Source organism: Lepidochelys kempii, chromosome 2 (genome assembly GCF_965140285.1).
Source record: "Lepidochelys kempii isolate rLepKem1 chromosome 2, rLepKem1.hap1, whole genome shotgun sequence".
Taxonomy (NCBI): Eukaryota; Metazoa; Chordata; order Testudines; family Cheloniidae; genus Lepidochelys; species Lepidochelys kempii.
The window spans coordinates 148,661,368-148,679,090 of NC_136381.1; the positions used below are offsets into that span (position 1 = coordinate 148,661,368).

Consider the following 17,723-nt stretch of genomic DNA (forward strand, 5'->3'; position numbering starts at 1 on the left):
GGGAAAAGACCAAGTGGTCTCTTTCCCTGTTCTTTGTTTAAATCGCTTGGTGGTGGCAGCGTATCAGGTTTTTAACTTAAGCTGGTAAGAATAAGCTTAGGGGGTCTTTCATGCAGGTCCCCACATCTGTACCCTAATGTTCAGAGTGGGGAAGGAACCTTGACATATCCTAACTAGTACCCTCTCCTGGCTACAGGTAGGGAACAGTTTTCTGGTGACTGGTGTCATGATTCCCTGTTATTGTTTCTTATAGTGGCCCCTACTGGTTGCTGCTCAGTTAGCTATTCCTCTCACCTTCTACAGCCATCCACACTGATGTGGGACTCTAGGGCGTCATAGTACAGCTGGGCCAAATTTTTTGGAAGAAAAGTTTTTGCCAAAAATGCAGTTTGGCTCAACCAAAACTATTTGTGAATTTGACACATTAGTGGAACAGTTTCAGACAAAAATAATTGCAGGAGGCTATATTCAAAAAGGGATTTGGGTTGTTCTGTGAATGGTGCCTGAGGAGAAAAATGTGGAAAATGCCAGGTTGAATCCCTACTCACTAACAGGGATTTGAACTTGGGTCTCTCCTTCCTAGGTGAGTGCCCTAGGCTAGTGGTTTTCAAACTTTTTGGGCTGTGTATCCCTTTCCAAATGATGTAGTATACCGCATATCCCCATCTGAGATAGGTATATTATGATCCTATGATTAGATGCCAAGTCTGTCTAAATAAAATGTGTTGTCTGCCATTACATGATTTTCCTCATGTATCCCCAACGAGAGCTTATGCACCCTTATGGATATATGCACCCCAGTTTGAAAACCACTGCCGTAGGCTATAGTCATTATCTCTCTGGCCCAATTACTAGTCAAGTATTTGACACAAAGCAGAATGGCTTCAACAGGAGAGACAGAGAGAGAAAGACCCAGCCCAGAATACCTACAAGTCTGGGATTAGTGCACTCACCTGAGGGGGTGGGGGTGGGGAGACCTTCACTCAAGTTCCTATTCCAGAGTTTCCTGTATCTCAGGTGAATGCCCTAGCCATTGGGGAGGGCAGAAAAAGGGTGAATGCACATGCCATCATGTCCTCCTTCTGTCCCGTCAATCTAGCTCTTCATTTCCTGTGCTTTCTCACACACACACACAGCCCACAATAAAATGTTTCATTCCATTTAAACAATTTTTGTCAACACTTCCGATTTGCCAAAAATTCTGAATTTCAGTTTTGCTCAAACCAATTTTCTTCATTTTTGGAACTGCCAGTGAACCACAAAATCAGTTACTTGCCCAGCTCTATTCCACAGGACTGACCACTGGTAAAAAACCTCTGGAGAATACCAGCGGTTAGTGGACCACAGTTTGGTTACTGCTGCCCTAGCTAAGATTGGAGACTTGGAAACTGAATAAAAGATCTCCCCACTGTATTCTCCACTGAATGCATCCGATGAAGTGAGCTGTAGCTCATGAAAGCTTATGCTCAAATATATTTGGTAGTCTCTAAGGTGCCACAAGTATTCCTTTTCTTTTTGCGAATACAGACTAACACGGCTGCTACTCTGAAACCTGCTGAATATTGGGTCCCATGGCTCCCATTCTGGCTTTCACAAAGTGAGTTGAAAGCAGTCTTCAGCTGAGGAGTCCCTCAATACAAGGGAATTCACCAGTGGAAGGATGACCAGCATTCTGTCTCCCCTTCACAGCCCTTACATAGGAGGATATGTTGGGGCATGAGCATAGCCTCCTCTGCACTCTGTCATTCCCTAGCTGCTGAAACAGCCCATTGAGCAGGGATTGTTGCCATGTGCAATGTAGAATAGCTCCTCATGGCTGCTTATAACTGGTCCCATAGGGTCGCTGTAAAAGGATGTATTGCCTCCTTCTGTACACTACCCAGATGTGGATTTCAGTCCTTGATCATTTAGTCTTGACTAAATATTTTAAGTTTCCAGAATAGCTGCCTTTCTTGAATAATATAGAATGTTGCTTCATAATTACTGATCCCACAGTGCATGGGAAATGAGGTATTGTTTAAATTTCACACTTGACAGTTCAGTAATACTTGTCATACTTTTCTTTTCAGGACACATTGAAGAATGCCATGAAAGTACTGCAGTAAATTATTTCTGGTACAGGAGAACTTTAAACATAAGCTCTGATATCACTGACAGTGGCAACTTACAATGGTGGTTAGTTTTGTGCTTGGCCATTTGCTGGACAATTGTGTACATTTGTACCATTCGAGGAATTGAATCCACAGGAAAGGTGAGGAAATAGAGAGCAGACCACTTAGAAAAGTTGACTTGCTGCTCCATCTCTTGTCCTTAAAGTACTGAATTTCAACTTCAGGGAAAATACAAAAACAATTATAAAAAGAAAAGGAGTACTTGTGGCACCTTAGAGACTAACCAATTTATTTGAGCATGAGCTTTCGTGAGCTACAGCTCGCTTCATCGGATGCATACCGTGGAAACTGCAGTAGACATTATATACACACAGAGACCATGAAACAATACCCCCTCCCACCCCACTGTCCTGCTGGTAATAGCTTATCTAAAGTGACCACTCTCCCTACAATGTGCATGGTAATCAAGGTGGGTCATTTCCAGCACAGATCCAGGCTTTCTCACTCCCCCCCCATCCCCGGGAACACACACACACACACACACACGTATAAACTCACTCTCCTGCTGGCAATAGCTCATCCAAACTGACCACTCCCCAAGTTTAAATCCAAGTTTAACCAGAACGTCAGGGGGAGGGGGGGAGAGTAGGAAAAAGCAAGGGGAAATAGGCTACCTTGCATAAAGACTTAGCCACTCCCAGTCTCTATTTGCAAATTGGATAATTGGATACTATTAATTTAGGCTTAAATAGAGACTTGGAGTGGCTAAGTCATTATGCAAGGTAGCCTGTTTCCTCTTGCTTTTTCCTACCCCCGCCCCCCCCAACGTTCTGGTTAAACTTGGATTTAAACTTGGGGAGTGGTCAGTTTGGATGAGCTATTGCCAGCAGGAGAGTGAGTTTATACGTGTGTGTGTGTTCCCGGGGATGGGGGGAGTGAGAGAGCCTGGATCTGTGCTGGAAATGACCCACCTTGATTACCATGCACATTGTAGGGAGAGTGGTCACTTTAGATAAGCTATTACCAGCAGGAGAGTGAGTTTGTGTGTGTATGGGGGTGGGGGAGGGGGGTGAGAGAACCTGGATTTGTGCTGGAAATGGCCCAACTTGATGATCACTTTAGATAAGCTATTACCAGCAGGACAGTGGGGTGGGAGGGGGTATTGTTTCATGGTCTCTGTGTGTATATAATGTCTACTGCAGTTTCCATGGTATGCATCCGATGAAGCGAGCTGTAGCTCACGAAAGCTCATGCTCAAATAAGTTGGTTAGTCTCTAAGGTGCCACAAGTACTCCTTTTCTTTTTGCAAAGACAGACTAACACGGCTGTTACTCTAAAAACAATTATGTTTTTTCAAACCCTAATTCTTGGAGTAGATACCCCCAAATGTATTTTAGGGAGGGATTTTATGACAAAACAAAATGGTCTTTCTCCTTCCTGAAAAAAAAGTTATATTTAGAATATGCTGCTTCAAAAAATTGTACTAGAATGAGATGTTGTAGTAACTAAAATAACCTCTATTGATCCTGTTGTCTCTGTCTCACTTTTCTTATTTCCCTATTAGGCTATTTATGTAACAGCCATATTTCCTTATCTGGTCCTAACTATATTCCTTATTCGTGGACTCACCCTACCAGGAGCCACTGAAGGTTTAGTTTACCTCTTCACTCCTAATGTAAGTATCAGTGTTGGCAGTATAAAAAAAAATATTTTTCTAATTGTACTGTCCATCTAGCTTTCAAATATCACTTTTCTAAAACTTCCTATCCAGTATGTCATCTAAGGTTTTTTTCAGTCAAAGTATTTGTAGTTGTCTGAATATATCTTAGATCTCGATAAGAGTGAAAGGAGTACTAAATCATTTTTTTTTATTAAGCATTTTCCCGTACTTTGATACAATATATGCTTAGGCGGAAGCATATTATGAAGGCATCATTAGTGACACCATAGTTTATGTGGAATTGAGTTTTGCTCCTTAAGGACTGATTCAGCTTCTTGTGTATCCTTCTGAAAATTACAGCACTTACTGAGTAAAAAAATTATTCTGAGATTTTAAAATAATTCACTTTAGGAATTAAACACTTGATTTTTTAAAAAAAAAATTAATGGTAATTCTGCTCCCATCCCCCGCAATTAATGATTCTTCATAATTGAAAGCTTCTTCAGGAGAGCCTGAAAGAATCAGGATTCACTGTGAAGAACTGTCCTATTTCAAAATGACTGCCATCCCCCAATTGTCCTCAATAGTACTGAAGGCACAGATCCCCTCATTTGTAGCCATTTTGAGAACACTACTTAGCTTTTAATTGCTTTTTGAGGAGGGGAGGGGGAAGGGAGAAGCAAACAGCAAATCAGCACAGGGCGGAGAAAGTCAAAATTCTCTATAGTTTTTGCCTAGAACATCTACAGGTTCCTGCTTTAGCTACTTTTGCTTCTGCTGGCTGGAGTTTCCCGCTGGTTCCTCTCTACCCTTCTTCTCGAACACAAGATGGGGGGAGGGGAAGAGGAGTGGCACCACCTGGACCCTAGTATCCCCAGAGTATGTGTGGGTCTCCCCATCACTGTTCGAGGACCAGGGAAGGAATGGCCCAGCTGGGCACCATTTTACCACCATCCCTTACTGCCACAGTTCCTGCTTTGGATGTTTCTGTTCTCACATCTCCCAGGTGAGTGCCTTATTCACTGGGATATTGGGTATTCCGAACACACACACCAACCAATCCCTAAAATCCCCAGCTGGCTCACCCCTGGCTGTATTTTGTGGGAGGTAGGCATGCTCTGAGCATGCCTACCAGATCGGGCCACAGAGGCAAGACAGGCAGGAGAAAGCCTAGTTTGAAAATCACATTGGGGTAAGGCATCTAGCAGCTCATCTAGCTGTGAGGAAGTGTTAGGATTTAGGCAACTTTGTGTGTTCCCAGTGGGGGGAAATTGGGATTAGGTGCTCATAGGGTTAGGCAGCACAAGAACAGTGGTTTTGTGAATGTTAGGCATCAAAGGCCATTATTTAGGCACCACTAAGTAAGTCCCCTTGTGTCCCACAGTGTTTCTGGCTCCTCATAGCATAGTGGGCCATCATCTTCCCTCTGGGCAGTTATGGCTTCAATCCCCATTGAGAAAAATGGAAAGCGGGCAGCAGTTTGTGAAAGATGAACTGTCATTTATGAAAAATAAATGGCAAAAATTGACCATTAATCCTAAATATCTTTTCAAAAGCAACCCATTGCATCAGATCTACTGCACAGGTAGGCCAGGAGCAGGTATCTAAGCTGTAAGTGTGTATATGCAGGGTCACATAAGGAGTCTAAGAAGAAGGGGGAAATCGTAGGTGGTGCGCATGGGGTAATGTAGGGCAGTACAAGACGGAGGGGGACTTTGGAGGACAGAAGGGAGGGTGAACTGGTGTACACTTTAGCTATTTTCTTCTGCTCTAGCTAAGAAGGCAGTTGAAAAAATAAAGTTTTAACTGATCCTATGCTTGGAGCCGCTCCATAGTAATGTAAAGCAGCTAGAGTGTATCAGTAAATCTGGCCATAAAAGTTAAAATTAAGAAAGTGATTTAAGGTTGATACATCATATCTTCAAATCATTAAACCACCACATGGTGACATTAAGTTTCTTCAGTATACATGTATGAAATTTTATTTTATAAAGGAGGACACTCCTAGGCAAAAACTGTTAAGATGTTAAGGTGGAGCATACAGTTTAGCAATTTAGGATAAACTACATTACAGGGATGTTGCAACTATCCTAGAACCTAGCATTATAAACATCAATGGGTTTTGGATTAGGCCCTTAAATATTACACAAAGTATTTTAAATTCATGTCAGTGGAGGAGTATGATAACAATGGCACTTCAGTCTCTCTCTTACAGCTAAATAAGAATTCTTCTTTATAAAATTGGATAACAGAAGTCTTAAAAATCTGTTCAGATCAGTAGTTCGGTGGACAAAAACCTATTTAATTGACTTTCACTGTCTTAATAGCGAAAATAACTACTATAAAATCCTGTACTGCAAGATGGATCTAATTCTTAACATCTTCCAAAAGGCTTCAAATTCTATTTACATAAAAATATAATTAGAGTTTTGTAACAAGATGCACTCACGTCTCACAAGCACACCCTGTCTCAGTGAGTGTGCCTGCACATTCTCTCTGTTTGTGGTGTGTCTTTGGTGACTCAGCCCTCCAGCCAAGTCTGTCTTCCGGGGTACAAGTGCAATAGGGGTTCTCTCAGTGCCCTCTGTAACATCTCTCTCAAATTGTCCCTGCTTCAGAATAGGGCTGTGCCCCAGGCCTCTTTCCCTGGAGGCAGTGTCTTCACCCTCTCAGAGCCTTTCTGGCTTCAGCTCTTCAGCTGGGCCACTACAGTTCAGTTCCCCTTTTGGGGTGCCTCAGAGCTCAGGCCACTTTCCCAGTGGCTGGGGTGGGGTAGGGAACCCAAGCCCACCCTCTACTCTGGGTCCAAATAAATAGCAGACATGCCATGTCCCTTTATTTAAGCTGCACTGCTACTCTAATTCTCTAGGCCACTTCCCCAAGGCTCCAGCACATTCTTCATCCTTACCTCAGGGCCCTGTCCTGATGAAGTCCCAGCAGCAAGAGTTCCTTCTTGCTCTCTTTCAACAGCCCAGCCCAGCCCAGCCCAGCCCTGGGTCCTGTAGTTCCCTCAGCCAGCCAGGCATGCTATCTACTCTCCTCCAAGCAAGGGACTGGACTCATACTGGCCCTTCAGCTCTTCTTATATGAGCCTGCTGGGTTACGATTGGCAGCTTCCCGCACAGCCACTCTAGGCAGATTGGAGGACTGCTCTACTGTCCTTTTCTGGGACAGGATGTGGCAGGTGCCTCAGGACCGAGTCCACCCCCATCACAAGCATGTTAAACCTTACATACATACTCTTACTTTGTACATACTCCAAAAGGAAATAACATATAGCTTAGGTTATAAAGTGAAAATAATGGAAACAACTTTTGAAGTTTCACCTTGTTAGTGTTTAGGGGAACTAAATTGTATTAAATACCAGACTGCCTTCTAGATGGTTTCAAATAATATTTTTAAGATGTTATATTTTATAAATATTTAGTTTATAAATTGAACAATCAGATTTTAAAATGAATGAATTAAACATTTCAATTATGCTGTCAAAGCAAAGTTGAAAGTGATGAATACTAATTCTATAAATATATGTTCTTGATTCTTTTGAAGTATAATTCATATAAATTAAAAGTTTTTATTCTTGCAGCTGCTCCCTCTGTAGTACTCCCATTGACTTAATTGAGACCATTATCGCACTACATCTAGCGCTATGCTGATGGGAGAGTGCTCTCTCATCAGCATAATTACTCCACCTCCACAAAGAGGTGGAAGCTACGTCGGCAGGAGAGTGTCTCCCCACCATCATAGCATGGTGTGGACAGTGCTTAAGTCGATGTAACTTATGTCTTTTTCACACCTGAGTGACATAAGTTATATTGACTTAAGAAGCAGTGTAGACCAGTCCTCAGAGTTCTGCATACACCACATCTGTAGGCCTATGATGGATCCATTACCTTTTTACTGTGGTACTTGACAATGCCTTAATCATGTCTCTACTACGGTACTTCAGTTTCCCTTCGTTTGGGGCAGTTGTGTGATTTTGATGCAGTTTAGCTTTCCACCCAAACCATAAATTCTTTCCTTTCCAGGGTAACAAAAAGTACAGAAGAAACAAAATACATTCCTTTCCCTCCCTGGCCATAATCTTCTTCCAGGAACATATGTTCTCCCTCTGCCTGCTACCCTTCATTCAGAGGAATGAAGGGTGCAGTATTGCTAACCCCGAAGTTCAAAAATAATGAACCCCTTGCAACCCCTTGCAGTGGGATGAGGAGATACAACCATCCCAACTCCATCACCCTTATGCCGCCACATTTGATTGCCTGTTTGTCAAGACCTTGTTATGACCCAGCGATATGGCCAGGTTCTTAATAGTCTCTGCCCTCCAGGATAATGGAGAGTCAGAAGCCCCATGGCTTTAGTGGGGCTAGACAGCCCTAGGTCTCCTCGGTTTAGAAATTTCTTCTCAAGAGTCCTTGGCTGGAAAAGGTAGAAGAGCCCAGACCCATGCACTCCACTCAGTGTTCCAACTCAGGGACCTTGTTTAGGGCAGCCAGAACTAATAATTTTCTATCCCTTCCTGCTCTATAAGCTATTTATTACCTCTCCTTCTCTATAGGCTCCCCCAGCCTCTTGCCCTGGGCCCTGCTTCTCCCCCTTCAGAGCATTGGCTTCTCTGGTAGCTTCTCCCTAGTCTACTGGAGGGATCATATCACTGCAATTCTTCTGCATCTCTGGCAGTTTCTATTCTCCTCAGAAATTCCCTCCTCCCCCCCCCCAACTGAGGTCCTTTTATCATGCCTGGGTGCTTCCCTGCCTAATTAACTACATCCCAGTTACTTGGTGAGTTAACTACTCCCAAGTGAACATGAGCTGCCCCATTTCCCACTGTGGAGCCTGTCAGAGGGCCACCTACCCACTAACATTGTTTTTAACCCTACCGGTCATGAATTCTTTCATTGATACCTTTAGCTTCACTTTATGAAGTGTTTGCATTTCTTAACTTCTAATTCATTCTTCATTATTAACATCCCCTTTTTTATTATCTTTTTACTTTTTATTGCTGCTTTCTTTTCTCTGCAATTAGTACACCTTTTTAACTGATAAAGCCTTGTTATGTGATTGTGGCTTTTTGGTGCCGCTAGTATATTTTAATATTTTTAAACACATTGATTCAAGAGACATGGAAAAATAAACACACTTTTCTCCAAAAAACAGAAAACAGTGAAGGTTAAATACAATTTTCATACACCACAACTGGTGGCATTAGCAAGACAATACTGAAGTAGCTTGATTTCATAGATACTCAGTTATTACTGTGGTGAGCACCATAGAAATACATATACATAAGTAGGGAGAAAAAAGTATTAATCAAAGTTTAATATGTCCATGTAAAGTGTCACTCAGAAAAACTTATATCATAAAATAGAAGATTTTTACTACAATAAAAACTAAGACATTTCAGAATCCCTACATAATGGGCCTTCAAATTATGCTGATTTATTGGAATATTTTGGCATTCACTTCCATTTTTCAGCACACTTAAGTAGGACCACAATTCATGAAATATGAGAACAAAGAAAAAGACAACTGAAAATTTGAAAGGAAGTCTAATACTCACATTCATTGCAATTGTTTCAGCTGAACATTCTCAAAAATCCCCGTGTATGGCTTGATGCAGCCACCCAGATATTTTTCTCTCTCTCCTTGGCTTTTGGAGGACTCATAGCATTCTCAAGCTACAACTCACCAAAGTAAGTATGGCTATGACTTTCACAGATTAGATTTCAAAGTAGCAGCCATGTTAGTCTGTATCCACAAAAAGAAAGCTGTAGCTCACGAAAGCTTATGCTCAAATACCTTTGTTAGTCTCTAAGGTGCCACAAGTACTCCTTTTCTGTTTGCAGATACAGACTAACCATTTGTTGCATATTATTATATTCTTCAAATTGTCAAAACCAGCATTTATTTGTGATACTTGTAAAGTATCTTATCAAACTTTGACCTTCCAATGGCTAAACTATGTTCACACTAAATTGTGTATTTTAAATAGATTAGAAGATGGTAAGAAAAAATTACTAATTTTAAACCTGAAGGGAAAAAAAGATGACAATTTCCCAAATATCACTATTTGCAAGAATATTATTTCTTATTGAAACTGAGCATAGTTTTATTTCAGGACTTACATTTTGTGATTTTTCTATGGGTAAAATTTATATCTATATACACACACACACATGAGAGCTGTCGACTAATCGCAGTTAACTCATACGATTAACTCAAAAAAATTAATTGTGCTTAATGTATGGTGATTAATCACAGTTTTAATCACATTAATAAATTTCAATTGCTATTCTATTGTTTAATAAAAATTTTTGGATGTTTTTCTACATTTTAAAATATATTGATTTCAATTACAACAGAATACAAAGTGTACACTGCTCACTTTATATTATTTTTATTACAAATATTTGCACTGTAAAAATGATAAACAAAAGAAACAGTATTTTTCAATTCACCTCATGCATGTACTGTAGTGCAATCTCTTTATCATGAAAGTGCAACTTACAAATGTAGATTTTTTTTTTGTTCCATAACTGCACTCAAACAAAACAATGCAAAACTTTAGAGCCTACAAGTCCACTCATTCCTACTTCTTGTTCAGCCAATCGCTAAGACAAACAAGTTTGTTTACATTTACAGGAGATAATGCTGCCCTCTTCTTGTTTACAATGTCACCAGAAAGTGAGAACAGGTGTTCGCATGAGACTTTTGTAGCTGGCATTGCAAAGTATTTATGTGCCAGATATGCTAAACATTCATATGTCCCTTCATGCTTCAGCCACCATTCCCAGAGGACATGCTTCCATGATGATGCTCATTAAAAGAATAATGCGTTAATTAAATTTGTGACCGAACTCCTTGGGGGAGAATTGTATGTCTCATTGACATTGTATGTCAATTGTCTGCCATATATTTCATATTATAGTAATTTCAGATGATGACTCAGCAGATATTCATTTTAAGAACACTTTTGCTGCAGATTTGACAAAACGCAAAGAAGGTACCAATGTGAAATTTCTATATAGCTACAGCACTTGACCCAAGGTTTAAGAATCTGAAGTGTCTTCCAAGAGCTGATAAGGACGAGGCATGGAGTATGCTTTCAGAAGTCTTAAAAGAGCAACACTCCAATGCGGAAACTACAGAACCTGAACCACCAAAAAAGAAAATCAACCTTCTGCCGATGGCATCTGACTCAAATGATGAAAATGAACATGCATTGGTCCGCACTGCTTTGGATTATTATCGAGCAAAACCCGTCATCAGCATGGCTGCATGTCCACTGGAATGGTGGTTGAAGCATGAAGGGACATATGAATCTTTAGCGCCTCTGGCATGTAAATACCTTGCAATGCTGGCTACAACAATGCCATGAGAACACCTGTTCTCACTTTCAGATGACTTTGTGAACAAGAAGCAGGCAGCATTATCTCCTGCAAATGTAAACAAAGTTGTTTGCCTGAGAGATAGAACTGAATGGACTTGTAGGCACTAAAGTTTTACATGTTATTTTTGAATGCAGGGTTTTTTGTTTTTTTTTTACATAATTCTACATTTGTAAGGTCAATTTTCAGGATAAAGAGAGAGCACTTTTTTTTACAGTGCAAATATTTGTAATAAAAAATATAAAGTGAGCACTGTGCACTTTGTATTCTGTGTTGCAATTGAAATCAATATACTGGAAAATGTAGAAAACATCAAAAATATTTAAATAAATGGTATTTTATTATTAACAGTGCGATTAATTGAGCCATTAATTTTTTTAATAGTTTGACAGCCCTTATACATGTTTATCCATATTATATGGATAAACAGTCCACAGTCTAGGTCCATGAATTAAATTGTAGACTAATTACTAAAAACTAATTATTTTGCTAAAATATATATGTTGAATAAACCCTATCATGTTGTGTAAATTAATTTGTATGTGTTTTCTTTCTAGAAATGACTGTGAGAAGGATGCTGTGACAATAGTAATTGTAAATAGTATGACATCACTGTATGCCTCCATCCCAATTTTTTCTATTTTGGGATTTAAGGCAACCACTGGTTATTGGGACTGCCTGGACAGGTGGGACATCTTGGATTTTCAGATGCTATGGTGCAGCCTAAATAGATAACATGCTACTGCAGAAACATATATTCAGAGAACACATTTGTATTGAAGGGGAACAAGTTATAAATAGGAAACCTAATATAAACATTTTATGGCAATGCACATTAAAAGGTCATTATCAATAATTATCAGAGGAGGCATTAATAACATGTAAAACAAATACTAAAATACTTATTCATTATTATTATTTATTTACTTATTTGTATTACAGTTGTGCCTGAAGGCCCCAGTCAGGGATCAGCGTTAAGTTGTGCTAGGTGCTGTACAACTATATAGTAAAATGACATTTCCTACCCCAGAGAACTCTGTCTTACAAAACACAAGTGGCTCTAACAACAGGTGGAAGTGGGAGGGAGAGAGAACAAGATAGCAATAATATGAGCTGTTTTTACAAAGACCTGCTTTATGTACTATGTCTGCATAGTCTGAAGGTGGAGTTTGTATTTGAAACTATAAGCCAAATTGTAATACTTAGTTTCTCCAAATATTTTCCCCATAATTTTAACAATACCCTCGTTTAACATTTTTGTTTCTATTGTGAAAACTGTATAAAACTCAACGCAATTCTCTATTAATATTTTAAATGTACATTGTACCATAAATATATACAGTACTGACTATAGCTAGGTGACTACAAAATAGATAATGGGTTCCTGCAAAAGCTTCTGTAGCTATAATCTAAAGATATCTAAACAAATTCTTATACATTAAGAAAAAATGTTGAAGCATGCTTTCTCTGGCAGGAACATTATCAGTATCCTCAATGAATTTGATCTTCCGGACCAAAGCATCACAAGAGACAACTATACAATCTGGTTTGGATTCCTGAATACAACCCATCCAAAAAAAATCACTAGTCTCAAATTGAGAAGTTGTGACCTTCAAGAATTTCTTGACCAGGTATCACGCTTGCATGCTAAAAAATAACCCTTGCTCAAAAATGTTATGGACTGTGATACTTTTCATCTTCTTAACATATATGTTCCATTGCACTTGCAAAACATTGCTACAAAGAACATTGGATACCTACCAAACTGACCATATTTCTTTTGTTTCTACATTTCAGGCATCAGTATTGTTATAAAAACTTTGAGCTCAAAGATCTCTGGCTTAGCATTCCAAGAATTCCTCTATCAACTTACACCATAACACAACTTTTTAAACTGCACCAAGGTTTTCCCATCTGGAAGCTACCATGGGCACATGATTCACCCTAATTTGGCTTATTTGAATAGCACAGGAAATACATTTGTACCAAGATTTTTTTTTAAATTAATCTTATGCTAGACCCCTAAATACATAGTTTTGCAGATCAATTCACTTATTTAGGTGTCTAAGTGCTTAGCACCTAGCAGCCCCCACTGACTTCAGTACGTAACACTTTGGAAAACCAGGTAATTTATTTAGGAGCCTAATTTACAAACTCATTTTCTTAAAATTAATAGATTCTTAGATTTTAAGGCCAGAAGGGATCATCTAAGTCTGATCTCCTTAATAACACAGGTCATAGGACTTCCCTGAATTCATTCTTGCTTCACATCCAATAGCTTGCAATTACAGGATCTCTTTTAGAAAAACATCCAATCCAAAATCTTGACCGTGGGGTTTAGAATTTGAATGAACAAGATCTGCATGTGCATTATAATGCTATATGTTTGAAAAATAAATCTTATTCATCAAAATGTGTTATCTGTTTGTGAATTCTGCAGAGTGCATCTGGAACTGGCCTTGCCTTTATTGTTTTCACTGAAGCAATTATTCTGATGCCTGGCTCACAGGGCTGGGCTGTCCTGTTTTTTGTAATGCTGTTCAGCTTGGGTCTTTCCTCTATGTTTGGAAACATTGAGGGAATTTTGACTCCTCTCTTGGAGCTTCCTGTTATATCTAAATCTGTACCCAAGGAGGTTCTATCAGGTGAGCAGGTTATTTATAGGACTTTCTTCATTTTGTTCACAGAAGCTAGGCTCTTTACAAACTCATGAATTCTTAATAGTTTAATAAATATTTTATGGGGAATTAGTTTGCAATATTTACTCATTGCCACTTCAGAATGTAAATGAAGATATTACAATTGTGAGTTCAACTGCTTTATCAAGTCTCTTTATAGGAGACATAAGGTATAGATCAGATTGTGTTACGGCAGGAGTTGCCAGATGGTGATGTTACATAGTCCTTCACATTTTTTTCTTAGCTTGAGAGTACTGACCAGTCTTAGAAAAATTGCTTGTAGTATTGTTAGTTTTCATATGCAGTTTCCTTTTGTGGAAGCAAGCAGAATAAGAGTGTTCTCTACCTTAATCTCTCTAACGAGAGCCAATTAGTGAAGCAGAATTGCTCCCAGGGAACTGGGCATTGGAGCTGTAGCAGGTTCTGTTTGGCTTTCTTCTTTGGAGTTTAAAAGTGATTATTGGCAACTGGAAATGGATCCAAAGGACAGGGGAAAGACTGCTTTCACAGCTGGACAAGGCCTGTGGCAATTTAAAGTAATAGCTCTGGGTTTATGTAATGTCCTTGCCACCGCTGAAGCTTTTGGAGAGAGTATTGCATTCCATCTCTCTCTCTCAGCCTATTACACTTGGATCCTAGTTCATGATAAAACTTTTGAGCAGGAATGGATACATTTACAAAAGGTCTGCAATAAGGATAAGGGTGGTGATCTGAAAATGAACCTGAGGAAATGTGTGCTATTAAAAAATTACTCTGGGCACACAATTAGCAAGGAGGGGATTTTGCCCTAATGGGTCTTTACAGGAATCAGAGATTACCACAACGCAGGATTTTGACTGACAGAAAAACAAGGCAATAGAGAACTGGACAATTCTCCAGATACTGGTAGATTTACAGAGTTCTGTAAGAATCTGCACTGAAGTTCCATTTATGAGTTCTGCACAGGTTGGGTGAGAAGACCATTTCAGTGCAGAGTAGGATTTGACATTTGCACTACTAAAAAGAACATTGTGACCATCCTTGTTTTAGCACACCCAAGTTTCAAAAGCTCTTTCCCCTTTCCAGATAAAAATGACAATAAAATGGAACTACTTCTTTTCTTCTCTGGCCAAATACTACTCCTTGACCTCTACCTAATGCACAGTGAGCCCTTACCCTTATGAATACACTGTGCTACAGTGGCATACAGGCGGAGATCCTCCATTCAGAGCACCCAGCCCAACTTCAGGAGACTAGGGACTCAGAGTCCCCTTTAAAAAGAAAAGGAGTACTTGTGGCACCTTAGAGACTAACAAATTTATTTGAGCATGAGCTTTCGTGAGCTACAGCTCACTTCATCAGATACATCCCTTTGTACTCCCGCAATCCTGGGCTGTTTTGGGGCCAGTTATGCAGTATAAATTAAGGCATCTGAAGGCCATTCTAAATTATGCTGGAAGCCATTTGCCCTAAGGGGTCTTTACGGAAGTCAGAGATTAACAGACTGCAGGAAAGCCCTAGCCACACCTCTCACATTGGCCACAGGCAGCTGGGGGCTATGACAAAAAACTGCCACACCTGCTCTACACTCCAGAGGATCCTCCTTCACTATACTGATTTTCCTGTTGCCAGTTACTCCAGCTTTATGGCTGCTTTGCACCATCGTACAGTATCTCTTGGCCAAAATGCCAGGGAGAATTTGGTCTGTGTATTAATTCCCCAGACAATGTAGCACTTTGAATTTAACTGTTGCTTACACTGAGATAGCAAATTATAGCTCCATACAGAAGTTTGTTGGATAAAATTGTTAAAATGAGAGCAAAAATATTAACCATATCTGAACAGAGCACCCACCATGTATTCTTTATTAACAGAAATAACTTTTATTTAGGTGTAATATGCCTGGTCTCCTTCGTGACAGCTCTGTGTTTTACCCTGAGGTCTGGAAGTTACTGGCTTGAAATTTTTGACAGTTATGCCGGTTCCTTGCCTTTGCTAATCATCGCTTTCTTTGAAGTGACTGGTGTTGTCTATGTTTATGGAATTAAAAGGTAAACTGGGAACAAGTTTGGATTTTTTATTTATAGGGCTGTCAATTAATCACAGTTAACTCAAGCAATTAATACAAAACAAATTAACTAGATTTTAAAAATCAGTCATGATTAATAGCAGTTTTAATTGCACTGTTAAATAATAGATTACCCATTTAAATTTGTTTTTCAAGAGTTTTCAAGTATATTGATTTCAATTACAACACAGAATACAAAGTGTTCAGTGCTCACTTTATATTATTATTTTTGTTACAAATATTTGCAGTGTAAAAAAGATAAACATATTGTGGCAGAGCTCTGACCTTGTCCCCATGTGTCCTGCACTTCTAGGTGGTTTATGCTAACCTCAGAGACTCACTGTGACCCTCTATGTAGCCCTTCTCTTTCTAGGGCCAGGGTTACAGTTTACTGAGCCCTTTTCATCATAAGCCAGCAAGGAGGTTGGTGAGAGAGCTCCTACAGTCGCTGTTGTCCCTGTGGACTTATTCCTAAACAGTTTAGCCTCCTGTCCTGACAGGGGCCGGTCTTCCCCTCCCAGGACGTCGGTTTCTGTAGTGTCAGGTTCAGGGGAACCTGAGCCCACCCTCTACTCTGGGTTCCGGCCCAGGGACCCTAATGGCAACAGTTGTTGGCAGCCAACCTTTCACTGACAGAGTTGCTACATTTCCCTGAGTTACTTCCCCACAGCTCTCCTGCTTCTTTCTCTCTTAACGCCTTCTTCACCCTTACCTTACGGCTCCCTTTCCAGTGGCTTAAGGGCATCTTTATTACCTAACCCTTCAACCACACATCTTCTCCCCTGGCTCCCTAGATCTCCTTAGCCTGGCCAGAGTGAGCCCTTTTATAGTATCAGAGGGGCCTTAATTAGAGTCAGGTGTTCACATTAGCTTAACGGCTTCACCTGACTCTTTGCAGGTTAATTGGAGTCAGGTGTTCTCATTAGGCTAACAGCTTCAGCTGACTCTTTGCAGGCTAATGTGTCAGCCAGGGAACAGAAACCTGTTCATCTAGGGGACAATAGAGCTGACTCCTCTGCTGAACCCGACTGGCCTGGAAGAAGGAGGGAGATTAGAGCTCCTGCTGCTGGGCCTTGGGCTCCAGCTTCTTCTCTGGCTGGGCCGGACACCACCCACCCCTTCTCTGGTACCTGGTTGCTGGCTAACTGCTGGACTCCCCCACCCTTGGGTGCTGCTACTGTTCCAACTACAGCCCCTTGGGGGGGTGTGGCGGCGGTGGCCTGCTGGCCTACTCCCCAGAGGGGGGAGAGTGAAGGACCCCTACCCCAGCCATTGCTACTGCTGCTGTGGACACCACCACCTGTGAGGGGTCCTCTCTGCCTGCCTGGCCACTGGGCTGCTGCGTGGAGCTGCTGCTGCCTTTGCTGTCTGGGAGCTGCTGGACCCCAGAGGAGGAGGGGATGCAGCCATCTGCTGCTGGGGGAATGCGCAGGGACTCTGCAGACCACTGTGGAGGGGACCTGAAGGCTGAGTAACTTTTGAACTGTGTTCTTGTGGTGGGGGTTTTGACTGTGTTTGTGGGGACACGGGGTGTGGCATGAAGCCTGCCCCCCAATCCATCTGTTAGTCCCCCCCCAACCACCATTGTTGCTGCCCCCTCCACCACCCCTAGTGGACACTTATCATCTGCCTCAAGCTCCTGCCTCTGGGACTCTGCTGCTTGCTTGGTTTGCCGTGCCCTTTCACCACCTTTTGGGCATGAAGCAGCAGCCAGCCCTCATTGATGCTTTGCATGCGCATGTAGGCGCGTGTGCCCCCCCCCGACTGACCCCTTCAGCAAGCCCCCAGCTTTGTCCCTTGCTACCTGCCCCATTTGCCCCTTGCAGACTTTTTGTCCTC

The 17,723-nt window shown here is 41.0% G+C and overlaps 1 protein-coding gene across 3 annotated transcripts in view; it reads left to right on the plus strand.

Moving 5' to 3' along the window:
• Nucleotides 1–17,723, plus strand: part of LOC140907149 (sodium-dependent neutral amino acid transporter B(0)AT3) — a 103,464-nt gene that overhangs the window by 67,891 nt on the left and 17,850 nt on the right. For all 3 annotated transcript variants that reach the window (XM_073332436.2, XM_073332437.2, XM_073332438.1), the window contains 7 exons: nucleotides 2,070–2,251; nucleotides 3,676–3,786; nucleotides 9,352–9,464; nucleotides 11,717–11,845; nucleotides 12,634–12,790; nucleotides 13,600–13,804; nucleotides 15,708–15,867. In XM_073332436.2, coding sequence (XP_073188537.1) covers nucleotides 2,070–2,251; nucleotides 3,676–3,786; nucleotides 9,352–9,464; nucleotides 11,717–11,845; nucleotides 12,634–12,790; nucleotides 13,600–13,804; nucleotides 15,708–15,867 — 1,057 coding nt within the window. The remainder of the gene's footprint in view (nucleotides 1–2,069; nucleotides 2,252–3,675; nucleotides 3,787–9,351; nucleotides 9,465–11,716; nucleotides 11,846–12,633; nucleotides 12,791–13,599; nucleotides 13,805–15,707; nucleotides 15,868–17,723) is intronic.